The sequence below is a fragment of the Bemisia tabaci genome, chromosome 1 (genome assembly GCF_918797505.1).
Source record: "Bemisia tabaci chromosome 1, PGI_BMITA_v3".
Taxonomy (NCBI): Eukaryota; Metazoa; Arthropoda; class Insecta; order Hemiptera; family Aleyrodidae; genus Bemisia; species Bemisia tabaci.
This window is the reverse complement of record NC_092793.1, coordinates 13885744-13912973: the sequence shown is the minus strand read 5'-3', so window position 1 is coordinate 13912973 and position 27230 is coordinate 13885744. Positions and strand designations below refer to the sequence as shown.

Genomic DNA, 27230 nt, shown 5'->3' with positions numbered 1-27230 from the left:
TGCCTGTTGACTGCCATAGTCAGCTGCCAAATTCAGTGTGTGATTCCGGCATGAGAGAAGCCCGTATCATACGACGAAAGTAGAGCTCTCAAAGTGGCGTCACGTGGGGTCACGTGACCCCAAGAAATTTCTTGGTCAAACCCTATTTGAAGACTTATACGTAACAATGGCGGATGTGAAAAATTACCTTTTCGAAACACATTCAAAAAACTGTTTTGGCATCGAGAAAATTTTGAGAAAATACTTGAGATGTGATCTTCGAGATCTGTACATTATGCCAGAGCCAAACATATTACATTTTTTTGTGTGTGAACAAAACAGTTTTTTAAGCGTGTTTCGAAAAGGTAGTTTTTCACATCCGCCATTGTTACATATAAGGCCTCATTTGTTGCACAGATATTGAAACGCACAGCTTTAAAAACTTCGGACGCGTTTTTCTCAAAACTTAAAACGCGACATCCGTATCATTTTTACACATAAGGTTTCATAAATTCAAAAGGAACTTTGGATGCGGCTGGAAGCACTAGAGTCCCTTTATACTGAGAGTCAAGACAACACCCCTCATGGAGTCACAAACGGGAATAAATTTACAGAAATTGAACGTTTTTCGTAATCTTTGATCGGCTCATTCTTAAATTCCTTTCTCCGTTCCTTCTCTCATTCCGTTTGTTCCTTGTCGAACCCGAAATTCCTCGGTCCATTCCAGATTATAATCTTTGCAATTGGTGAAAATGTAATCTTTATTCCCGTTTGTGACACTGTGAAGGCCTAAAATCTGGTTAACCAATCAGAAATGGATTCGCATTGTCTTGACTCTCAGTATAAAGGACTCTAGAAGCACGACTGCACCGCCCATTCGGGCACCGCGGCTCGAGGTTACATATTCAAGGGACTAATCAGCGTAAGCCCCACCAACGCTTCGAGGGGATTCATTGCCAGCCCCGAGGAAGTCGAATGCCGAATATTGAAGTAAAAACAATAAAGCTTTTCCGAGTGTTGCCGAATCCTCGCACGGATCCTGCGTCAACAGCCCTCAGAGAGCGCGACGGGACTTGAAGCACCGTGACACCACCCCCACGAAAACCTTTCACCGGTTGTTTTCGAACGCAACGTTGCCGTGTTCATCGAAATTGACGATAGCTTTTAGACCTCGCACTGTATACAGGGTGTCCCAGGGTTGAGTACGAATATTGAAGGAATCGATCCTTTGGGTCAAAAAAAGACGTTTTCGTGCTATGACTTTTTTTTCCAAAAACGCGCTTTCCCTGGGGGCCACGGAACTCCAAAGTTGGAGAAAAAAAATCGTCTTTCTAACGCTGTGACAGTGTTAATCAACCAATATAAATGAAAAGTGCTAACTGGAGGTAATTTTTAGCGCTTTTTTTATTTTTGACCTCCAAAAAAGGGAAAACGCATTTTGAAGGGGGGAGGGGGGTTCGAACCTAAAAGTGGCCAAAATTATGTTTCTGGCGACGAAAATTGATTTTTGACGGAACCATTAGATTCAACGTTGAAAAATATTGAGATAATGTGTCTTGCGGTTTTTCGCTACGACTCATCGTTTTCGATATAATGGGGACTGCATGGAGTGCGGGTGGGCGCGAAGGGGGTGGAGGGTGGCGGGTGGCTCCCAGGAAAAGCGTTTTTGGAAAAAATTATACCGCAAAAACGTCTTTTTTTGACCCAAAAAATTGACTCCACCCATACTCGTACTTAATCCTGGGACACCCTGTAAATTGTAAATGTATGTTTGGAAGGCGACTCTCAGACTCTTTTAATGATGATCCATGAGCCCCAAAGTTCAGAGAATGGTTTAGCAAACTTGGCCTAATATGCAGGAACTCGCGTGGTAAAGTACTGGCCACAAAATCATCCGCCACCAATTTCCGTTCTTCATACTCCTTCACTTAAATTCCAACAAGGTGGTAATATAGTGCTGTATCCACACTATCTTGCAGGGAAAACAAGGCCCAAAAGTTATTCGCAAATTTTCAATTAGTGTCAACAATTTTGAGCTCTAATGAGTAAGAGATCAGTACAAGACTGAGGGGGGACTACTTGTACTGGTACTAATTAGAGCTCAAAATTATTGACTCTGAAAGAAATGTTTGAACTTTTTGGCCTTGTTTTCCCCGCAAAATGGTGTGGACCCTGCACTATTTTACCATCTTGTTACACACAGTTCGGGCCACGTTTCTTGGTATATTGTTCCCCTTAAATTCTAATTTACAGGAATATAAATCGCCAACGTTGCTAGGATACCACTTTGAAGTAAATACATACGATAAATTCACTTATTTACTCAATTCTTGCCCTTCTTTCTTACTTTTCCGTATGGTGCAACGTAATCAAATTTTGCATTGTGCGAAAATGATACTTGCGATAAAAACGAGTAAACGTTATCGGTACGCAAATGTCCGCAAAAGTTATGGACTACGGTTCCTTATGAGAAATTAAAAAGCAGTTTATTCACTCCAGAAGGAAAAAGTTGCACGATTTTCATTGAGCTGGCAAACGCGTTTGTATGCGACCGAATACGGGTGAAAATGTCAGTTATTCGTTATCAGAAGAGCCCCGGAAATAAAGCAGCAGCGAAGGCCCTACTTTGATTGCACCTACGATCTACTCAGGACCAGCACCCACATTTTACGATGCGATGTTCATTCTGCCGTGCTAAGGAAAAGCGCCGTATGAACCTTCAGGCGTTGCCAAATGTTGATTGATGAAACAGAAATTTCCTGGTAAACTTTTGAATATGTTTCTTCCAATTTTTCAGGTAATTTTGCTTGCAATTTCACCTGAAGTCCCTGAAAATTACAAGGCAAAATATTCATAACTTTATATTTTATCGAAGGAAATTTGGCAACTCTCGAATGTTCATACGGCGTTCTTCCTTAGCACAGCAGCATTGTTCAAAGTAATTGGTTCAATATTCATTTTAATCGCGTGGAAGGTTCAATTTTCACCGGTAGTTTGGAAAGTCTTTTTTGACGTCTTTAAGCATTGCGCAACTTTGCGGGGGAGGGGCGGGACGGTGACAATTTTCGCAAATGAGTAGTATTTGTTTTCCCTCTTCCTGAATTACCCACAAATCGTCGCTCCACTAACATAAAGGCGTATCCAGATTTCAGAATGAGCTTCAGAAAGCATGGACTCAATTGAACATATTTATGCTAAAAGGAACTATGTTCATAGGATTTGCGTGCAACATAGTTCCTTTTATCATAAATACGTTCAATTTAAGACAGGGCTCACGTGGAAATTGAGATACACCGCACAGTGAATCGAGCCAATAGGAGAGGTCGGACAAAATTTGGGAACTTTAAACGCTTATAACTCCGTTTATACAAGACTTTGAAGTTCTAAAAGTGGTTCCATCGGTTTCCTAGTAAAATTTTCTTCTATGAGCACCCCTTTAAATTTAAAATGTGACAAAATAAACATAAAAATTTGCAGTTTTAGTCAAAAATTTCATGTCCGTCCTCTTTGATTGGCTCGATCCACTGTGCGCCTTTACGTTAGAGTGAGGACTAAATAATCGATCGGTGTAGGGCAGACTCTATTGATTATTTCACATGCAACTCTTACTTTGTGTCAACTTGCTAGAATTACTGGAGTAATTCAACGGGCGTCAATAGAGGAGAATGGCAATCATATCGCATCTCTTGACGACCTTACCCTTATTTTGGAAGAGATTGTCAGAAGACTAGAAAGGTGTTTCACGGATATTTTGGAACCGGGCCAAACTTAGGTTGTGCCGCTTAAAAGTTTCCAGTGCGAATAACGCAGTTTCGAGGAAGAGCCACTTGAAATTATTCTAGCCAGCCACACTGAAATAAAAGATTGGTGGAATTTACCATTCCTTCACGCTGCATTTCACACAGCGTCAATTCAGAGTCCATTCCGCCAGAAAAATGGTAAATGTTACTATACACTGGCACAGGTCCTCTGGCAGAATCGACTTCGAATTCACGCTGTGTAAAATACAGCGCGAAGGACTGGTAAATTCTACCAATCTTTTTTTCAGTGCATGCATGGGGTAGAGGCTAGCCGGATTTTACGGCAACATTCGTGCCCTGCATTCTCGTGTAGCATTTTTCAACGGCAAAATGGCGATGTTTTGAAATTAAGTTGCGATTTTGTTATGACTTTTTGGCGACAAAATCGCTAGGATAATCAACATCTGAGCGATTAACCTCGATCTTATCGCAATTTCATCTCTAAAAAATTGCGTTCAATAAAATCGAAATTTTATCACGATTTTTTGTTCGATAATATTCCGATGAGTCGCAGTCAATGAAATCCCGATTTAATTGCAAATTCATGCGATAAAATCGCAATTTATTATTCGATAATATTGAAATAAATCGACATCGATAAAATCGCGAAACATCCTCCGATCATACTGCAACTTATCGCAATCACTGCTACTTGGGTTACCACAAAAATGAATTAAGCACCTCATAACTTAATTTTTGGGACAATAATATAGTGAGTTAACTAGTAACTTAATAATAGTGATTAAACTAATACTGTTTTATAAAAACGCAGCACGATGGTAAATGATTAAGTGTTTTTAACAAAGAGAGCTTTACCCAAAATCTCAAAAACCGACTTGACAAAAACGGCTCTACTACAATTTTGTCTCGTGATATCGGCGGGCTCCCTGCCTTGCATCCCCCCCAAAAAATCGGTTTTCCTTCCGCTATAAGTAGCCCATATTTGTGGCAGCTTGCGGCCAAGCTTAGCCGGGATATCCATCGATACCTGACCCTCAGGTTTCCCAAAATAGGAATTGTGATGGGCGTAATGCTATTGATGCCTCCGAGTCATGGAGCTAAACGTGATTAAGTAGAGCACAACGAGATGAGACACGGTTATAGGAGCATTGAAGGTTAGAGGACTTATCCTATGACAAGAGTCATTACATACCATAAACTATGGCCAAAAAATCCTTTAGACGCTGGTTAGTTGTCGGATACATAATTTGGATACAAATAATTTTCGCTGCTTTCAAAAGGGTTCGGAGTAAGACTCAGGGTTGCCACAGAATTTAGAAAATGAAATTCCCTGACACATTTTGGTGAACTTCTCTGACAATTGAAGATCTGACGGATGGTTAAGAGGGCATAATTGAAAATAGTTTTCAGGCAAAATTTGTTGTTTGAAACTTCAAACCCATTTTAGAAAGCAAATAAAGAAGATTTAACAAATTTTCCCTGGAATTTCCCGGCTTTCCCTAACTGTGGCAACCCTGAAGACTTTCCGCAGGTGGATTTACTTTCCATTCTTTCATTTCCTTTAAGACGATTTATAATTTTAAACGTTGAACAATTTTTTAATACTATGGAAGCTTTGCTTCATGCAAAGGGCAAGTGCAAGTTTTTCCAAAATTACGAGGATAAATTTACCGAACCTGAATTTGAACATCGAGTATGATTCCAATGGAGCTGAAAAAAAGTTTTTTTAATGGAATTATTTCCAATACAGCAATGTTCAAAATCCGCTATTCTTCTCGGGATGATTTCCGTCACGTCTGACAAAGTCTAGCCCGTCTATCAAACGAGCACTCAAAATTCAGATGCTGTAAGGAACATTTGTTTCCGTTCCAAAATCTTGCAGCCTTGATGCCAACTCATGATCTACAAAACCAAAATTAACTGAAACTTGTTCTTCATGGCTACTGACGACTCCCAGATACATAAACTCACTTACTGAGAGAATGAATAAAATTGAAATCGCGTATGGGCAAAGGTCGTTAATAATTGTAGAATTAAGTGTCCACATCGAAACGTGGAATAGGAGACGGTGTGAAAAGACTAGAGTTTGCCTCCTGAGCGACGAGTTGACGTAAAAGGTTGAACTTGAGTGAAAGTCGCAAGTCGATCGATTCCAAGATAAGCGAATGATCCAGCCGCACAGTGATTCGAGTCAATAGGAGAAGTCAGACAAAATCTGGCAACTTTGAAAGCTCATATTATTGAAAATATGAAGCAAGAAAGTTTAAAAAAAGCTCCAAAAGTTTTTTCGAGAGATTTCCTTTCAGGAACACCCATTGAAATTTAATTTGTGACGAAATAAACATTAAAATTTGATATTTTAGCCAAAAATTTTATGTCCGACCGCTTCCATTGGCTCGTTCCACTGTTCGCCGATGAAAATGGAAGAAACGACTCTTTTAGCTAAATACTTGCCTATGATAATAAGATACATCAAAGATAGGATCTAGAATTTCTCTATTCTGAGACAAGGAGGTCCATACGCAATTCAAAATAAGAAGAGCCGAGACGAGGTGGGCCCTCGAAAGGCGCGAATAACAAATGCCTCGTTCGCAATCTGAATAACTTTGCAGAAACTTCCGAAAAGGGAGTCTGTATGCTGGCTGTGAAAGGGGAATGCGCCTAAGGTAATAAAAATTAATGGAGGTCGCGGAACACGACCTTAGACCCGTACGAGTGGCGAAGCGACGCGACGTGAAACGTGTAGACGAGAAATCCTGGAGACCTAGTGGGGGGCACTTTCATTTCGGACATTTTTATTTCGGAGGAAGCTTGACAGACCTAAAAGTGGATGGCGTTGAAGCAAACCACTCACATCTACATTGCTCATTTTTTTAAGAGAAAAAAAGAGTCTGAGCTTATTTAAACCATATATTGTTATATATATAGTTTTCGTTGTTTGAAGTCTGCATTTTTGCAAAATTCTGTACGTGAGGCCAGAAACAATGGAAGATTGAAACTAAAATAACCTTGAGCGAATAGAAAATGCTTCCTTTGATATTCGTGCAGATGTGATCGTACATTACTGAACTGTGTCCAATCACTGAACAGATAGGTCATCATACCTTACGTACCAACTTAAAAAAAAAAATACATATATAAATAGGCAGAATATTGCCAGCTGTGCTGCTCTCTGAATAGTTCATCGGTCTTGGGCTTTCCATAGGGATCTTGTGGACTAATGTAAACAAACCAGATCAAGAGGTTTTTGTATTATAGGGTGGGAAATGAATAATAATCAGTAAAAATGTGGGATTTTCTGCAAAAATGGCGATCAATATTTGTTCAGGACTCATTTTAGAGGTTAGAAATCATACAATCCGCATCAGGTCACGTCGAGAACTCTATAGCTACTTTGTTTCCACAACTAGGAGTGAAGGGGCTCCCACGAAACCCGCCAGTATCGTACATGCGTCGACACCTGGCAGTTGTTACCAGTTCTGTACTATTGCGTACAGGTATTTTTTTCAAAACTCAGAATATGCATATGACTGATTTGCCCCCCCCCCCTCCCTTATCCGATTCACTAGTAAACTTCTACTTGTCATTTCTGTAGATACAGTTTTTGAGTTGATTTCTTGTGAAAAGAGAGCTGAAATTTTCCTCTAAGCGTATTGCATTCTTTATGCCAATTTTTCAAAGATGAACCAGTATTATCAGCAAAATTTATAATTCACTTCCAAAGCAGATTCATTTTTAGCCCTCTATGGACGAAGGATTCAACTGATTGTATTTGATACATCAAAAATGCGAGATTGTATCGATATCGATTGGTTCAACATGTAAACACAGCCTCAAGAGCCAATTGAGTAATCTGTGGTAACGGGTTTCTCTTATACGGATTTTTTATTATTTTGCGTACCACATGGGAATAAAAAGTGATTGTTAGGAATTTTCTCTTTTTCAGCTTTTCTAACTTAAATTCTCAAATTTCCACGCCACGGGTTCGAATCCCGGCGGTGGCGACACATTTTCACGGAACTGACGAGTGGATCTACAGAAACAGATTCTACTCGGCCTTGAAATCCCTTTGAATTTCTGAGAATTCGAAAGCCGCAGCATAGGTGTGCCAAAATCCCCTGATGTCTACTGACAATAAACTCTTGTCTATAGATGGCTGTAGATTCCTAAACTGGAATAGAAGCCGAATAAACTCCAAAAATAAAAAATAAAAAAAATTAAAAAAAATGTTTGAGGTTATGTTTTACTGTTTTGAAGTAAACGATACATCGAACCACTATCGGATATCGAGAATCGTTCCCGGGGCCATTGACTCTGGCGCTAAAACCGACAGCGTCGGTCAACGGGACAGACGTCGGCGTCGCTTACGAGTACATTATTCAAATGAGTCCGAATGACCGGGTGGAATGATACTGACGGTGCCCCGTGCCGCCCCCCCCCTCCCCTACTACCCCCGGGCTACCATCCCTCGATACGCTTTCATAACGAGCGACCGTGGAAACAGCCGTCTTTTCACCCTCCGCGACCTTTAGACTAACCTTGATTTGGGCCCGTTGAACCCGGGGCCGAAATCGGGAGAGCACCCTGATGCGACAAAAATCGCGCCTTGGTAGGGTGAGAGGGGAGGAGGTGTGACATCTGCTTTCGTTTTCTGACTGGTGACCGGACGATTGCCAACTACTATACAGCAAAATTGGAGCAAGTGAACATATCACGTCTTACATATATTCGTCCCCGGACATGCTAAACTTGGTTGCGTGATACAGCTATTTCAACTCCTGAGCCGCTCAAATTGCATCCATCGAGTTGAAGGCGAACTTGATTTCTAACTCCAGATTCCAGTTATGCAGGCATGACCACGAGAGCGGTGCTCAATTCTAACTTTTGCAACTTAATAAAAACGCGTGTACGTGAAAAATAACACGTGGAATAAAAGGGTTGTGGGCGAGTATCCGAGGATTAAAAAGTATTGGGTGGAAACGAGTGGGCGAATAGTTCCTTAGGCGGAAAGACTGTGGGTGAGTGAGTAGTCGTGGTAACCCGCATTTTTTCCCCTTCTTTTTTTCTTTTTTTTTGGGGGGGGGGGGCTTAAAAAACAAGAGGACTGTATGTTAACCTAATATATTTTCCCCTTTTCTTAATAATGAGGCATTTTCGGTATCATCAACCTATATCATCATGTAAAGCTGGATCGATTTGTGTACCTCGGAAAGGATGGGGACATTTTTTTCGTATCTAATTTAACTACTTAACTAACTAGACGCTAGGCTCGTCTAATTTTTACTACCGAGGCCAAAATTGACCTATCTCTTCCCCACCATCAACCAGTAATTTTCGGAAAATCGAATTTTCAAATAAAAGCCTCTTTCAGCTCAAAAAGCCTCCTTCTAAAAAAACTCGAATTTCAAAAGGCGCTGAAGAAAAACTGAGATTATTTCTTGATCGGGTGGCCCTGTTGACCTATGTTATTGATTTTCAAACTAAATCGGCATCGACGTTTGAATACCGGCATCTACCTCACCCATCATGAGTATTGAGAGTTACAGGTTGATCGGCTGTCAGTGCGACATTGATGCTGTGAAGTAGATGACGCCACGGGTGCATCACACAAACGAGGAAGCTCTATCGTCAGTCGTCGCAAGACGGGAACATCTGTCGGCCTTGGGATCGACAAAAAGTAGACCGCAAGTAATTAGTGTTGTGGCTTCCTCCCGTTACGTTGGACCCCGGATCAATCGATTTCCCCGTGCCCCTGATTTTTTCCCACGGAAAATGCAACCGAACGGACTCCAGTGTTTCGTCATCGCCGCTGTCGTTGCTCTGTGTAAGGTACCTATGACTTCCTACTTGTGACGTGCGGTTGGGCCGTCATTACATTACGAGACGCTCCGAACCTGGTGAGAGGTTGAGGGGGTGCCTCTACTCTCGTTACGCATCGTTAAGGGGGGGGGGGGGCTGAAAAGATTTCAGCAGAGCTTTACGTTACGGATTTTAGACGTTCTCTCACGGAATCAATCAGAAGGTCTTCGCAATTTCGAAAATCCTCGCAGCGCAACATTCAAGAGAGTAAAAAAAGTATATAGAAGAGCGTTGCGTTACGACTTTTCGACGAACTTTAATTCAATAAATTACGTGACGCTTCGAACATGGTGAAAGGTTGAGGGGGTGCTCTACTCTCGTTACGCATCGTTGAGGGGGGGGGGGCTGAAAAGATTTCAGCAGAGCTTCACGCTACGGATTTTAGACGTTCTCTCACGGAATCAGAGTGCCTTTGCAATTTCGGAAATCATCGGTGCGCAACATTCCAGACAGTAAAAAAGTATACATAGAGCGTTGCGTTACGACTTATGGACGAACTTCCACTGAGTCGATCAAAATTTCTACCAAATTTTGGGAACTCTCGTTACGCAGCGTTGCGAGGGAGAATGAAGATAGAAATCGTTACGAATTTCCAGGGAATTTTGAGCGGGGGAAGAAAACTGTTCATGGAACGGCCGTTACAAATTTTTGGTGCACTCGCCTTGATCAATCAAAATTTCTACGGTGGGTAAGTTCCTAAACTTCGTAGACTGAAGTCTACGAAGTTTAGGAACTTTACGTCACAGAATAATGTAGAGAGCGTTACGTTGCGAACTTTTGGCCAACTTTCTCATTGTCAAGTCCAAAATAGTTACAGTCAAAAAATTTAATTCATTTTGACATAATTTTTATGTAATTGTTTAATGAACGACTGGACTCAGATCGTCACTCATACTACATACTACTGAATTTGGATTTCAGCCGCTGAAATGGTTCGGATAGCTCTAGAGGTTTAATTTTTTGTAGAATTTTACGGACTACAGACCACGTCTAGATCTACTTTATTCCGTAAACAGTTTACACGCGAAATTCCACCAATCCTCGCTCTTTTCTATTTTTTGTCTCTCAGGCGTGAGGGTGTATCTCGATTTCCGCATGAGCCGCAGAAAGCATGAATTCGTAAGTAACACAGGGCTCACGTGGAGATTGAGATTGGAGTTTTCCGTGTTATTTGCTATCTCCGTTTTCATCTTGTTACTTTCGGGCCTTATACTTTTTAATACTTCAATACGAGACTTATATCATTTTTACTTAAATTACTAATTTTGATATTTTTTTTCGGCGCGCACCTGTTGTGTCTAGTGAGCTTTTATAATTTTGAAGAGGAGAATTTTTGAAAGAGCAATGAATATTATTTCTGCAGAGGCATGGATAGTGATGCAAGAGCATAGCTATGCCGTGTACATTTTGACGAAGTTGATCTTGATTGATTCTGAAGTATATTGGTTAAAAACTAAAAACTTCAATGGTGTGATCACTTATTCTGCCGTGCTGAGGAAGAACGCCGTATGCGCCTTTAGACGCTGTCAGATTTCCTTCACTAAAAACCGAATTTACTGGTAAAATTTTGAATATTTTGTTCCAAAATTTTCAGACAATTTTGTACGCAATTTAATCTCAAATATCTGAAAATTTCAAGGAAAAATATGCATGAATGTATCAATGTCGTCAATAATGCATGTTTTATCAAGAGAAATTTGGCAACTCTCGAATGTTCATACGGTGTTTTTCCTTCGCACGGCAATATTAAAGCACAGTTTATTTAACATACACAATTTAAGACATTGCAGGTGATAATATTTATCATAAAACCGCGGAAAGTTCTCTCTATTCTGAAAATGTATGTTCTCAGCTAACTGTTGGTTCTCGTGCACCCAAGAAATGCAGCCATCTGAATAAACATTTTATTGGTGAATCACATGAAAATCGCGTTGAGCACAGCAGAAATGTTTACAATACACTCCGAAATGCACAATTTGCATACTGCGTTTCATGCATGCTCAAATTTACCTAGCCCGCAGTTTGCAGTCGCCGGAAATTATACGTCTGCAAAAAGAGAGGAAGATGTATGAACACCTAACGTAAATAAACGAACAGTTCTACGCAACGCAAAATAAAATGATGCATATGACTAAGACTATCTCACAAAACAATTTAAGACATACTGCGGGCTTGTTCATGCATGAAGATTAGGTTTACGTACACCTCTCTATGGGCAAACTTACTTGACTTAAACTATGAACTCGAAAATTAAACTTTTGCCCAAAGAGATAAAGATGTAGAAACACCTGACGTAAATAAACTAACAGTTCCACGCAGTTAGTTGGAATGATGTATATGATTTAGACCATACCAGAGAAAAAAGTTTAAGATATACTTAGACTTGTTCATTTATTAAGATTAGGTTTCTTACACCTTTCTCTAGGGGCAAACTTAATTGACTGCGGAGGTATAAAATACGTCCACTCCAACACAGAGGTGTAACAACGACGGCCTATAATAATTGTGCGTTTAGGAGTTATTTCTGACTTGCGGAACGTGATTTTCGTGCGATTTTATCGGCAAAAAAGAATTTTTAGTCGACTGCATACCTTCAGCAGGCATGAGATCCATTAAAATCATCATTACGAGTCCGATAAAATTATCTCCGTCACGGGAGGGATATACGATTGCCGTTCGTAGAACAATAACAAAACAGACATTAATTGAACACTTGACGCAAAATATTGCGTGTTGGCTTGATCTGAATGTGTAGATATTCGCTTTTTTGACGCATCTCACGCTCAAACTTTCGACCACGCGGAGAGGATCCACGCGACAAACAAGTGGCTAATGAGAGGCAGATAGCACGAAAAATTGTTCGAGCAGAAAAATTCATCATTTTCAATTGAGTTTTAGGGAAATACCTCTTACACATTCCTCCTATAGCAAATTTAAGTTTGCCTTAAGTGGCCAGATTGATTTATACACGGTACGGAAAAGTAATCAAAATATTGTGTTGACATTTTGAGGTTGCGACTTGCGAGAGGCTAGCACATTGAGCTATCACCAATGCGTTCCAGGTGTCCAATCCTGGCGGCTCCAGTCTGATTTTTAACGAGGTTGCACATTTTCAACCCAAAGATTTAATCAATGTAACCTGGGGCAATACTAACCGATAAACATTAACCGCGTGTTGAGGTTGCTTTGTGTTCTTCCTGCCGTTCTAAGGAAGAACGCCGTATGAACATTAGAGAGATGCAAAATTTCCCTGGATACAACCTGAATTGATAAGGAATGTCGTGCACACTTTCCCTTGAAATTTTTAGATGTTTTCGATAAAATTGGAAACAAAACTGTCAAAAAATATGCAGCAAAATGGTATTGATTTTCCTACATTAAAGTTACGGGCTTCCTATGAAGTGTCCTATGAAGTTTGTCTACACAAACCATCCGTTCCGGGCTCCGTGGCCGAAAGCGCCGGGTGCTGAAGCCGTGGATTCGATTACTCCAGGTGCTCGAGTCGTAGCTTTGATTGCTCCGGGTGCTATGCCCGAAACTTTCGGCCTCCGAGCCCGGAACGTGGACGCTATGCAGCCCGTGAGTGCGGCTCCCACGGCCGGAGTTTTTTTCGGTGCAGTAAATTCGTTTTTCATTGAAAGAAATATGGCAACTTCTGAAGGTTCATGCCACACTTATCCGTGCTACTGTGCTAAGGAAAAACGCTGTATGAACATTCGAGAGATGCCAAATTTCTTCACATAAAACAAGCATTTTTAAGAATATTCATGCATGTTTTTCCTTGACATTTTCAGGTATTTTAGATTAAATTGCGTACGAAATCGTCTACAAATTTTGGAAAAAGATATTCACAATTTTCTAAGTAAATTCGGTTTTTATCGAAGGAATTTTGGCAACGCCTGAAGGTCCACTGAAAACAAATTCTCGGCGTTTATACCACGGTCCGTTGGTACCTATATCATCTCACTTTTTTTTACCAATTGTTGTTAATTTTACCAAGACAGACTGGTAAGCTTACCTAAAAACCGGTATTTTTACTGTTTTTTCAGGTAAGAATACCACTTTCATTGGTAATCAATTCCCGGTAACTTTGCCATTTCATCTCGGTAATTCTACCACAGTCGATAAAAAATATTGGCGCTTTTACCAAGGTTCAGTAAAATTACCGAGAAAGTTGAATAATTTTACCGAGATTTCTCGGTAAAATTACCTATTCCATAAATGGTAATTTCACCAAGAAAAAACTGGGATAGAATAGAAGCCTGAATTCTTGGTAATTTGACCCTTTTCTTAGTACATACACGGAGATTTTTTTTTCAGTGTGCATACGGCGTTCTTCCTAGAGTACCTGTATAGCGAGAGTATGGACAGATCGCTTCATGGAGAGCTTAGGGCCCAAAAGTGCAGCCACCCTTCTAACCAACTTCTAACGCACAAAATTTCACTGCCAGTCTATAGATTCCAATTCTAACGAATATGGCTGAGAAAGTAAATAAATGAGCGTTCTTCCACAAAAATGAGTAAATTTATGCAAAAACTAAGTCAAATACGTGCTTTATAAACGATGGTTCGTAACAATTGTATTAATAAATCGCTCTGGATAATTGAAATTCATAGGTTGGCTGCATTTCTGGGCCCTAACTTTATTCGCGGAGGCATCGGTGGAGGCCTGATGGATTTTCGGAGTTTCACACCTGTCAACACTCTCGCTTTACAGGTACTCTAGTTCTTCCTTAGCAGGACAGCGTGGCATGGGAGCATTGCCTGGACGAGAAAAATCCATTTGACGGAAATATACATGTAACGCTTTTCTGTGCGCAGGTAGCTTCGCCGAGCCCGACGAGGCTCTCGATCCGCGGCCTCTTCGACTCCTTCCTGGCGACCCCGGCGACCCTGGCGACTAGTCCGCCTCCGCCGCCGCCGCCGGAGGCTCCAGTCGTGGCTGTGGTGGCCGCGGCCCCAGTCAACGCATCCGCCACCATCTCGACCTCGACATCCACCTCGCCGCCCTCGCTCTTCTCCTCCATGTCCGGGTGGTTCGCGCCGGTTGTGAGCCCGGAGGAGCTGGCGCGGCGCCGGGAGGAGGCGCTGCGGGCGCAGCGCGAGGAGGAGAAGCGGCGCAAGATCGAGGAGATCCGGCGCGTGGTCCTCAAGATCCCGGGCGTGGAGCTCGCCGACCAGCTCACCCGCAAGACCGCCTCCGCCATCGGACTCGGCCTCGGCTACAGCACCGCCCGCGCCCAGGCCCTCGTCAACGACTTCTACAACCGCCTCCGCGCCAAAGGCCAGCCCGCACCCGCCCCCTAGGACCCGTTCATCGCCGCATTCCAAACTCAACTTACCGCCGCACTGTGGATCGAGTCAATAAGAGAGGTCGGACATGCAATTTTTGACTTAAACTGCAAATTTTTATGTTTATTTCACCACCGTTTAAACTTTAAGGGGTGCTCCTTGGAGTAAATTTCACGAGAAAATCAATTAAATCAATTTTGGAACCCTAAAGTTTGTATAAACGGAGTTATAAGCCTTCAAAGTTTCCAAATTTTGTCCGACGTCACCCATTGACTCGATCCACTGTGCGCCGGCCCAGCAGACTCATTTGGACGTATTTATCCAAAATGGTGCTATTCGGACGTATTTCTATCAGACAGAACTAAACGCCATGGGGGGAAGAAGGTAGAGGGGGCTTGGATTGGCGGCGGAAACGGGGGTCCTGCTCGTTCCGTCCTATACTCGCAATGCTTTTCCATGGCGCTTAGTTCCGTTCCGTTTGACAGAACGCGCTATCCGGGATTCTGAATTCCTCAAACGGAACCCAAATTGGCGCTTAGTTCAGTTTGACAGAAATACGTCCATTTGCAGGTGGAAAGATGGGGTGTGCTCGTTGGTGGTCGGGCCATAAGAATGAATGGGAAATGTACAGCGACAGTGACGAAGCCGACGCACAGTGGATCGAATCAAAAAGGGGCGTCGGACATGAAATTTTTGACTAAAACTGCAAATTTTGATGTTGATTCCGTCACATGATAAATTTTACGGGGTGCTGCGAGAAGGAAATTCACGAGATAGCCAAAAGAACCACTTTTAAAACCTCACAGTTTTGTATAAACGGAGTTATAAGCGTTTAAAGTTTCCAAATTTTGTCCGACCTCTCCTATTGACTCGATCCACTGTGCGCCGCCGCACTTCTCCTGCGTGAGCCCGACTAACTCATGAGCCCTGTCCACAAGGCTCTTTTCACATGCCCACGGCTCACGAATTACCGCTCAGTCCCTTTTGATTTAATGTCAAATCCCGCTTTCCATTTTCTCAATAGGAACTACATCCACTTTTACATTGTTCCGTATCCAGCCTCCACGAGCACACCCCATCTTTCCACTTGCTTACAGTTCCTTTTAGCATGAATACGTCCATTTATTCCCAGCGTCATTATTCCCTACGACAACAAAAGCACACACGGTCGAGTCTCTTTAACTAATGAGCCCTGACCACTATGATGCTCTTGGCACACGGAGAAAAAAAACTCGTAAGTGGGACCCGAAGTTTCGGTCATATGGATCTCTGAAGTTTTCGGATTGAGCATCTGGACACTTTAGGTCTAGCTATCGAGGTTCGGATCCTATATCTGAAACTCCAGTTCTTACATCTGAAGTACTTCAGATGTGAGAACCGAAGTTTTTCGGATGTGAGAACCGAAGTTGTTCGGATGTGAAAACCGAAGTACTTCAGTTGTAAGAACTGAAGTTTCAGATGTGTGATCCAAACCTTAGCAGCTGGACCTAAAGGGTTCAGATGCTCAATCCGAAAACTTCAGAGATCCATATGACCTAAACTTCGGGTCCCACGCACGAAGTTTTTTTCTCCGTGCACATGCCCATGGCTCACGAGTGCCGGATTCAGTTGGCACTTGGTTCCGTTTGATTTAGTGTCAAATCCCGCTTTTCCATTTCGTCAGAAGGAATCATGTCCACTTTTACAGTGTTTGTTATGCAGCTCACCACGAGCACACCCCATCTCTCCCACACGTTTCTAGTTCTGTTAAGCGGGAATACGCCAAATTCTCCCCCTCTTTATCCTGATTTTCATTGATTGTAACCACCCTGGTAGAAGTGAATATGTTACGGTCAATGTGAGGGAATGGGGAAGTGTATGTCATTGGCCGGCCAATGTTGACCGTGGCCGGGCGTTTCGGCCGAAGATGTCATTGGCCGGCCAATGACGTCAATGGCCAGCGATTTTGGGAAATGTTTTCTTAACAATAAAACCGTCACATATTGACCGGCCGCTGATGTCTTCGGCCGGCCAATGTACTGTTTGGCCGAGGGGTGACGGCCAATGTTGGATCTGTTATCATTTATCAATTGAACGTGAGAGAGTTGAGTGACCAAGCGGCAACCGCGTCACCGTGTATCCTGCAATGCCGGGTGATGATATGTCTCAAAAATTAAAACTCAACGTTGCTTCTTGAAATAATTATTACAGCTGTGGGATAAAAAAAAACAAAAACAAAAACGAAAAAAAAATGCTCCAATTTTTAAAGTCGAAAGAAATGTAAAATAAATAAAAAAAAACCTTCTAAAAAATAAATCAAACAGCTGTAGTAATTACACATTCACTCATTTGTTTCCTCTCATGTGGTATGTTTTCAGTTTTACGGTGTTTTATAATGCGAACGAACAATGGCCGTCAGTCATTGGCCACTGTCATCATCGGCCGGCCATTGTTCACCTCGCGGTGAAAATGTTAACAGTGACCGGGCTTTTTGGCCGATGACATGATTGGCCGGCCAATCATGTCAATGGCCTCGATTTCGGCCGATGCTATCATTGGCCGGTCAGTGACAGCATCGGCCGGCCCCCTAACATTGACCGTAACAAATAGATTAAAATAATGAATCAAAATTTGATGGAGCTTACCTTAGTTGACGGCGTCGACAGAACGTGTGTGCGATCCTCTTTCGCCGTGCTCGGGTGTAAGACTACACCTCCATAACTAAGACAGATGTTAAGGATTTATACTCAACTAAAACATTGGAGTCATTTAAAAGATAATTGAGCGTCTATCAATTATCGTAGTCATTGAAAATGATTGAATCGATTTCTGGTAAAGAGGCGTTTAAGTCACCAAAATCTTTTACAGGTGCGACAAAAACTGATTTTCTCGTCAAGCGAGATGGTTAAAACTTGTTTAGAGTGAGAATGGATTAACATTTGCTAGAAAGAGCCATGCACAAAAAGGGCCAAAAACGGCCCATTTTTGGGCCCTCGAAATTGGGGTCGGAGTGAGGTTTTTTTTCATCCTTAGGGTGACCCTTTACACACACTAAAATTTCAGATTGAGTATACGCACCGTTTCCGAGTTATGGGGGGCAAAGTCCCCGATTTTCACCCATTTTTGCAGGTGTTTTAATGTCGAACTCCGGCTGTTACGAGGTACCAGATCTAGATATTGAAGCGCGGTTTGCGGTGATTTGTTAAGCTATTCTTGTAGTATTTTTCCACATCTTTCACAAAGCCCCAAATGGTTTTTCGGGAGGGGGGGGGGACTTCATTCATACTATCACGACCGTTAGCGCATCTTACTGACTTTACTTTGATCTCTTCTCTCCACGCCGCGGTCATGATGGTATTTTCTGTTGGAGATTTTTCTTCTTCTTTACATTTTCCCAATTTTAATGTCCTCCCCCCCTTTTCCCCTTTTTACCCCCTCCCCCGCAATCCAAACACTTCATCTCAAGTGCTTCTTCCTGTAAGGCAGAAATGACGGGGTCAGATGTGGGGGATTATTTTTCTTTCTTTACGATTGATAAACTTTGACCCAACTTACTTCTCTCTTACATGGGTAAGGGCCCCCCTTACCCCTGTATTATCCCCCCCCCCCTGGCCCGCTCCACTTTACTTGAAGTATTTTGCTCCCTCCGCAGCAGAAATGACGATGTTTCTGGCAAATAATTTTTTACTTATGTTTAGGTACTGAAATACTTCTACTGAGGCTCACACACCATTCATTTGCGATCGGTATTATGAATGCTGTAAATAAATCTAATCTATTTACTATTTATTTTTCATCTACCTAAAACATTTTTGGTGAGGCGTCAATTGCTGTTGAAAAAGTAAGTTTTAGTGCTTACAAATTGGAAGAAAGCGGAAGAGAATGTACCTAGGACAGAATAAATCAAACATAGAAGTGGAAAGAGAAACGTGAAAAATATGAATAAGAAAAAATTATTCACAGAAAACATCGTCATATCTGCCTTACAGGAAGAAGCACTTGAGATGAAGTGTTTGGATTGCGGGGGAGGGGGTAAAAAGGGGAAAAGGGGGGGAGGACATTAAAATTGGGAAAATGTAAAGAAGAAGAAAAATCTCCAACAGAAAATACCATCATGACCGCGGCGTGGAGAGAAGAGATCAAAGTAAAGTCAGTAAGATGCGCTAACGGTCGTGATAGTATGAATGAAGTCCCCCCCCTCCCTGAAAAACCATTTGGGGCTTTGTGAAAGATGTGGAAAAATACTACAAGAATAGCTTAACAAATCACCGCAAACCGCGCTTCAATATCTAGATCTGGTACCTCGTAACAGCCGGAGTTTGACATTAAAACACCTGCAAAAATGGGTGAAAATCGGGGACTTTGCCCCCCCATAACTCGGAAACGGTGCTTATACTCAATCTGAAATTTTAGTATGTGTAAAGGGTCACCCTAAGGATGAAAAAAAACCTCACTCCGACCCCAATTTCGAGGGCCCAAAAATGGGCCACTTTGTGCATGGCTCTTTAGAAAATATTTTTTTTTTATTCAAAAACTTTTAGTACCCTTTCAAGGCAGTTTGAAAGTTTTACGATTTACGCTCTTCTGCATGAAAATTCGGGAAACTGCGACATTTTTAAAAGAAAAAAAAACTATGTTTCAATTATTCTGGAAGATCTATCCCTCGTATTTGTTATTTCTAAAGAGCATGGTGGTATGGCCTATAGATAAAGACAAAAATACCTAGGCGTTGTTCTTTTTTCCATATTAAATTGAAATGTCCTCGACAAATGAGTGGGAACCCGTCGTCAGAACGACAAAACTGCGGGGAAAAACTTGAAAATTTTGGACTTACGCACTTCTACCAGAGAGCGATCCATTTGGCCGTCTAACTATCGTATCATTAAAAAAAATAATTTACTTCTAAGACAGCAAAGATTCGTGGACATTTTCTATATGGATGAGATAAAGAAATAGTAATGAGAAGATATTTTGGTTCATGTCAAACGCCAAAATATTCAGTCCAGGTAAAAGAAGTTTCCCATGTAGAGACTAAACTTTGCTTTGGGTAACTAAAAAAGTATTGCCTACCAAGTGCTACATATAGCACAATTATATAAAACATTAGTGTGTTGAAAGACTCGTATTCTACCTAATTCAGTTTTTCAAACCGGCAATTTTGGTTACCTGGATTGAAAACTATGGTGTTACGAACCAAGGTTAGGTCCTGGTAACAGAACTTTTTTTCCTCTACGGAAAATGATAAACACAGACACCCTTACGTCGAACGTCATTTTAAAAGCCAGACAACTACGTGTTGCGGTGGGATTTTTTTATTTCTACTACAGATTTTGCAAGCACGATTTCTGAAAAGTCTATATATAAATTGTTTTGAAAAAACTAAAACCCCTCAGCTTTTTCTGAATTTAAGCAGATAAATTTAGCGACTTTAGCTTAAAACTCCTCAGCTTTGTAATGATCTTTGCACTGAAAGTTCAATGTAATATCATACTACTCTCTATTACATTTGAATAAAATCTTTTTCGCCTATAAATACGAAGGAAACACTACATTTCTACATTATATCTTTATGAAACCGCCAGCTCCGCCGATCATTCTTTAGAGACAGAGGGGCGTATGCTGGTGAGCAAAGTCCATTTAAAAATGCTATAATAAAGTTTTCTATTTCCGCACTTTGTGGAGAAAATCATTCATTCAAAGCAAATCTTCAAAATGAAACCTTGCAATTTTTTTTTTAGTTTCCAAAATAATCGGTGGCGAGGAGACCTTGTTTCACGGACGAAAAATTTCCGATACAGGAAATACGCCACATTCTAGCGTTGGCATTTTGAAAAACAGGGTGCAGTATAGTAAGTTCATGGCAATATTGAAAGACGAACATCATTTGTGTTCTAATTAAAAAACACGAGCTCTGAAAAAATATAGAAAAGGATACGCAACGAAGTACCGATACAAGGTTTCGTAATCGGCAATATCTCTCTTTGGAAGTTCCATTTTGACGCCCGCAAAAACATCCACCAAGTACTGCAACAAAATAGAATTGCGATTAGAATAAGCAGTGATAAGAATAAATTAAGACAATAGACATAGCATATACCTGAGCGAGTATTTTGTGGAAAACGCTTCGCCACGCATGAAATAAAAATAAGCGGCATTGACTCGATGAGCTTCCCGTAAAACATTGCATAAAATCTATATTAGGAGAGTCTTGCCAGGTCTGCTACATTTTTTGATTAGTTCATCTGCCAATTTCAGGCCTTTCCATAAAACCTAAAGGAATTTTACTTTCGAAAAAGATAACCGTAGATAAGAGATGAATAATAGCACGAAGAAAGTGTAGTCTTTAGTATTTCAGAAATTTTAAAAAGTTATCATCGCATCTAGATCTTAGATGTCATTTTAGCTCCTCACATTGGATTTTAGGTGATCTGGGGAAGCATAAAACTCGCAGAACGATCATAAAGCAAGCCAGCCTTTCTGCAGCACAGAGAATCAGGGATTGAGGTGTCATAATTCTCCCTCAGCACAGGCACCGTGCATGAGCTAAAATGACAAGTTCTGTTGCATGCAAGCGACATTTCGACGGTGTAAGTCGGCAATCACATAACTCGGTTTGCGACGTCGCAGACTTCCTGTCATACTTCATTTTTTGAACGGAAAACTACTCAACGGCAATTCTTTAAGACTGCCGTGATTTTTCTTCTCTGTGCGAAGAAAATTCTGCATAAATTTCAAAGAATGATGTCAATTTGTTCTCTTTTAAAAAAAAATAATATAGAGGCGGAGATTTTCAGACACCGCAAACGAGTTATGTGATTGCCGACTTACACCGTCGATTTACGTAAAATCGCACGAAAATTACAGTGGGCAGTTAAGTACAACAAAATAAGTCTGAAATTCACTCTTTGACACGCAATCCGTTTAGATTGTAACACGTTTTTCATAGTTTCCGCGGCCGCAGACAGTTTTTTTTTATTCTTCATAGACCAGAATCACCCTCAGAGAGACGCAAAAAAAAAACCAAATGAACAAATAGTCTCACGCGCGAACTGTTGTAAACTTTCCTTACACGTGTGATACGTCCACTTGAAAGCTTTAGTTTTTGTGACACGAAGGAATAAGGAGGAAACAAAAGAGACTGAACAAAGGACTCAAAAGGATAGGTTAAGGTCAGGTTTAGGTGGTAAGATGGGGTTACGTCTCTTTCTAGGCAGATGAAAACCTGGTTGCCGGCGCCGGTGACCAGGAAAAACTCCACGCAGATGACGAGGAAAAGTAGAAAAAGCGGAGTAAAAATCACATACATTGCGCGCTAATGCGTTGAGTTGAGACATTAATGATTGCCTCTTGTGATTTTCGAGCGAGTTGGATCTTACGACTTTTGAAAGTCTCATCTGTGACTGTAGGTGCCCGCGTGCAATAGGCTCGTTGCTACATTCAAAGCAGCGAGACCGCAAAAACCTCCATCAAAATCCAGCATTCCTTTTAACATAGCCTCGTACAACGAGCAATTTTTCGTTCGTACTTTAATGTCCGCGGAAAGCTAACATGAAACATAAAAAGCTCGTCACACAGCGTAAAATGAAAGATATCCTCAGGAAGGAGCTTCAAAAGGGACGCCGGTTGCAAAATATTCAGCAGGTGATTTGCGCATCGCTCGGAGAAGTCGCTATGCATCTCAAATACCGCGGAGGAAGGGGGAAGTGGGGCTTCCCCCGCCGTTGCTTGTCAAGCGTTTCAACTGACAAGCAACTGAGACAAGTGCGCAGGAGGGCCAGATTTGCCTTGGCGCTAGCGTGAATCAATGGAGGAAAAACTCTCTTTTTATTCTTCCTCCGTTCTTCGGCAAAGGTGGACATGGAGTCGGAAAAATCTATGCTGCGGTTGTTAGTTGGAGTCGCGGGAGGCGGCGAGAGTGACTACCTAGGCGAGTTGAGTTGCGCTCCTGACAAGTCGTGCGGGGCGGGGGGCTCATCATTGAAATTGATAGACAAACAAGACGTAGGGAGTATGGAGCGATCCTATTGGTTCAAGAAGGTGGTTTTTATTAGAGTCCCTTTATACTGAGAGTCAAGACAATGCGAATCCATTTCTGATTGGTTAACCGGATTTTAGGCCTTCACAGTGTCACAAACGGGAATAAAGATTACATTTTCACCAATTGCAAAGATTATAATCTGGAATGGACCGAGGAATTTCGGGTTCGACAAGGAAACAAACGGAATGAAAGAAGGAACGGAGAAAGGAATTTAAGAATGAGCCGATCAAAGATTACGAAAAACGTTCAATTTCTGTAATCTTTATTCCCGTTTGTGACTCCATGAGGGGTGTTGTCTTGACTCTCAGTATAAAGGGACTCTAGTTCCTATAGACTAAGAGTAAAAATGAAGGACACGCTATAGGGTAGTAGAAGTAGTACACTAAAAAAAATGTATGCACTCATATTCATGGTTGGTTGGTACCTCCGTTTATTTGGTGCTTTTAACATATGAGCCATTAACACCTCAGAGTAAGAGATCAAAAAAGTGTAGTACAGAATTTAAACAATTTAAAAAGTAGGGGTCTCTTCTTGAAGGCGCGCAATGAAAGGTTGGAGGGAGGGGATTGAAGCGGAAATGTCAAGGTGCTAAATGCCCCAAGATTTGTGGTTTGAAAGGGAGCAGTGGAGGTTAGGAGTCGTAGAGCGCGAGGGAGTACTGTAATGCGACTTATATGTATATAAAAAGTAGGATTCACAAAAGGGTAGTGCACAAAATTAAAAGACAGGACAAGGAAACAATGAACAAAGGAAGTATGGTATTGAGATCAGAAAGTGGAAGGACAATTTTGGATCTTAGTTAGGAGTAGTAGTAGGGCAAGTTATTAAAACATGTCTAACTGAGAGGGGGACATTACAAGAGACGCAGGTTGGGGTTGGACTTCCTTGATGATGTATTGGTGAGTGAAAGACGTGCGTGTGTAGGCATGCAAATGTTGGGGGTTGGACTTTCTTGATGATGTATTGGTGAGTGAAAGACGTGCGTGTGTAGGCATGCAAATGTTGGGGGTTGGACTTTCTTGATGATGTATTGGTGAGTGAAAGACGTGCGTGTGTAGGCATGCAAATGTTGGGGGTTGGACTTTCTTGATGATGTATTGGTGAGTGAAAGACGTGCGTGTGTAGGCATGCAAATGTTGGGGGTTGGACTTTCTTGATGATGTATTGGTGAGTGAAAGACGTGCGTGTGTAGGCATGCAAATGTATGCATAAAGTATGGATTGGAGTCGCATACACACTGTAAACAATTTAATGCAAACCTATAAGAATAGAGATAGAATCCATTTTAGCATAAACAGATATTATACATACAAAGTGTATGAACAGTAAGTTCATTCGCCTGCTTTTCCATACACGACATGTTTATGGCACATCTTTGCTCTGGTCGTGAAAGCCAGACAGTATGTAGGAGCGGTTCATACCTTAGATTTTCCGAGTAGTATCGACTCCGTCCACAAAACTATTTTTTTCAGTGTACTAGTAAAGTATGTGGAAGATCCGTGGATCGAGATACCCTTAGTGGGCTAGTTGATAGATGAGGCGATAGATAAAGAAGACATACGGAGTATGGAGCAATCATATTGGTTGAAATGAGTGGGTTTTATAGACTGAGGGTGAAAATTATGGACGCATTACAGGGTCTCTCATGGGTCGCCGTTAGTGAGGTCATTGCCTACCTCCTCTGTCCATTGCGACCACCCACTTCCACCGATAGGATTTCTGTATAGCACTTTTGCCTTCTTTGTCTATCGATTTCAATAATCGGTCCACAGCGGACTGATTACTGAAATGGACCACTAGACAAGGTACGAATTTAAGCATTCTGATACATGAATCTTAACCAGAATTTCACGTAAAACACGATTCGCGCAATGAAAATTACTGGAACCAACTCCTAACGGAGATATTAACATTTTTATTTCACATTGGTTAAGAGGAATTTGAACTGCCCGCTCACAAGAAACTCAAAGCTCTACGTGAGTCAAATCGCGCACTACAACGGTTTCAGCAAGCTTCTCAATCGAGCAATGTTCATTTACCACCATGTGTTGTTCCAACTATAAGCAATTTGCTATAGCTGAGCCAAAGTGTCAAGATTGAGGTTGCCAGATTTTTATAACGCAGAGATTGTCACGATAAACGTTTAGCGCGATGTGTATCACGTAGAGCATTGAGTTTTCATGAGCGGGTGGTTTGAATTCACGCATCAAGAATTATTGAATACCTTCGTAAGGAGTTGATTTCGGTAATTTTCGTTGTGCGCATCGTGTTCTACGTGAAATTTTGGTTAAGAAGCATGTAACAGAATGCTGAAATTCGTATCTTGTCTAGTGGTCCATTGATAGACAATGCGATGGAAAGAGAAGACACAAGGAGCATAAAAAGATCATTTCTGTTAAAATGGATGGTTTCTATGGACTAAGGGAGAAAATTATGGACTAACTGAAGGGTTTCTCGTGGGTTGCCGTTAGTTAGTCTATTATCTACTTCCTATTCCTCCATATCCCTTTCGTTGCCTTTGTCTACAGCTTTGTCTGTCAATTTCAATAATTTGCCCTTCAGATGTGCGATAGGAAAAAGCAAGGTGTAAATTAATAATAGGCATTAGCAAGGGTCGATAATCTTCCAAACAAAAAAACTTGGAGAGACTGCAAAATCTTGGGAAGAAGCTAAAAAAGAAAAGGGGGCAAAAACATTACATTTCCGCGAAGTTTTGATTCGGTATTTTGCCCATGTTGCAAAATTGTAGAGACTTTCGTCTAAAAAATGATTAAATTGGAACTTGGGTAAAAAAAACCAAAACCCGACAAAATTTTGAGGGGAAGTTGCGATTCCCTTTTCTTGTAAAAACGAGAAGAAGCGCTGTCAATTTTGCAACCTTGGAATGGGGGTTATCCTACAGGGGTGCGAGAAATGGGGTTATTCGGGTTAAGCTTCGTCTTAGAAGCGATGAAATGTGGCATTCCCCGTAAAATACCCTTCGAATTCGCCCCCACAACGATAACTTTATTTAAAGGCCCTCGAAACCAAAACAGGCTCCTTCCCACCCTCCAGGAGCGTCAAATTAGAGATGCGAAGATAAGGATGCCTGTTTTCCCGTTTATTTTCAGGTTGCCTTGGGCCAAAGAAATAAGAAAAATGACAATTGAATCTTCTACTAATTCCTTTTCCTGATGAGCTCTGACCTTTATAAGAATGTTTATAAATTCTACAGCTCATCGAATGGATTGCATTTTGCAAAAAAGAACCAAGAGTATGCTAATGCCACTAAGATGTGCAACTTTTTTTACCTTGCAAAGATAAACTGATCATCTAAGCAATTTTTGTCTTCACTCCCTTATTCGGTTCCTGTAACTGTGCTTCTGGGTATGTCTCACCGAATTTCAAATCAAACTGAACTTTAAAACAGTTCAGTAGCAAGTGTTCCTCGATCGAATGTTGTAATTACTGCCTAATGCACTACGAAGTAATCTAATGGCTAAAATGGCTTTCAGGGATTTCTCATGTCTTGTGACATCTAAAAATTATAAAATGATGATCGACTATCAACTTTTTTAGAGGGGCTTTAGAATGAGGCCGTAATGGCGGAGCAAACCCGGAAAACTGTCAGCCAGTGGCGAGGCGCGAATGATCGAGTATCGATATTTCCCCATTTGAAGCTACGGTGAAGAATCGAACTTTAAGGTGTTCGTCGCAAACACCTTTTTCATCGATTATTTTCCATAGGTTTAAATGAAAAATCAATAGGTAAAACAAAGCACCCTACTCCACTGCTGTCAACCCGTTTTTGCGGCACCTAATACATGTTTTTACCAGAGCGTGAAGACACAAGCCTCAGGCCTGGCGCCTCTTGTGAGAGGAGGGTGAAGGGCATTCCATTTAATCCGATGACAAAATAATGAGATCTATTGTGAGCGCACGAATTTCTCCGAATGCATGTTTCTATGGATCTGATTGTTTCCTTGGAAATTTTAAAATTTCCTAGTGCGACACACACACGCAATACGCATACACACACACACAAAAAACCGCATTTGCGGGAAAAGGCAAAATCATTAATTTGCATGAAGGTGTTTTCATCCTGCTTTTGTTCTTTCCATACGTCTGTTTCTATTTTCCATCGTCATTTGTCCTATACCTCTCAAGGATTGAGAGTAATTGCACAGTGTTCTCCGAATCCATAAATTTTCATCTTCCGTCTACGTTAATAACAGCGGCGAGCCAAGAATGATCGATTATCGATATCGCTCCACTGGAAGCTGTCATACTGCTCATACAAAAAAGCCTAATTTAGCTTTTTTAGCTATTTCAGTGATTTCGTC

General features: G+C 41.4%; 2 protein-coding genes across 3 annotated transcripts in view; one reads left to right on the top strand and one right to left on the bottom strand.

Moving 5' to 3' along the window:
* DNAlig3 (DNA ligase 3) overlaps positions 1 to 27230 on the bottom strand; it is a 235932-nt gene that overhangs the window by 39289 nt on the left and 169413 nt on the right. For both annotated transcript variants that reach the window (XM_072296501.1, XM_072296507.1), the window contains exons 21-22: positions 20806 to 20894; positions 17516 to 17591 (exon numbers count right to left, since the gene is read on the bottom strand). In XM_072296501.1, the coding sequence (XP_072152602.1) occupies positions 17516 to 17591; positions 20806 to 20894 (165 nt within the window). The remainder of the gene's footprint in view (positions 1 to 17515; positions 17592 to 20805; positions 20895 to 27230) is intronic.
* On the top strand, positions 9288 to 20403 carry LOC109038700 (uncharacterized). Its single transcript, XM_019053871.2, has 2 exons — positions 9288 to 9569; positions 14421 to 20403. Exons 1-2 carry the CDS (start codon positions 9327 to 9329, stop codon positions 14904 to 14906), a joined length of 729 nt encoding a protein of 242 aa, XP_018909416.2. The 5' UTR covers positions 9288 to 9326; the 3' UTR covers positions 14907 to 20403.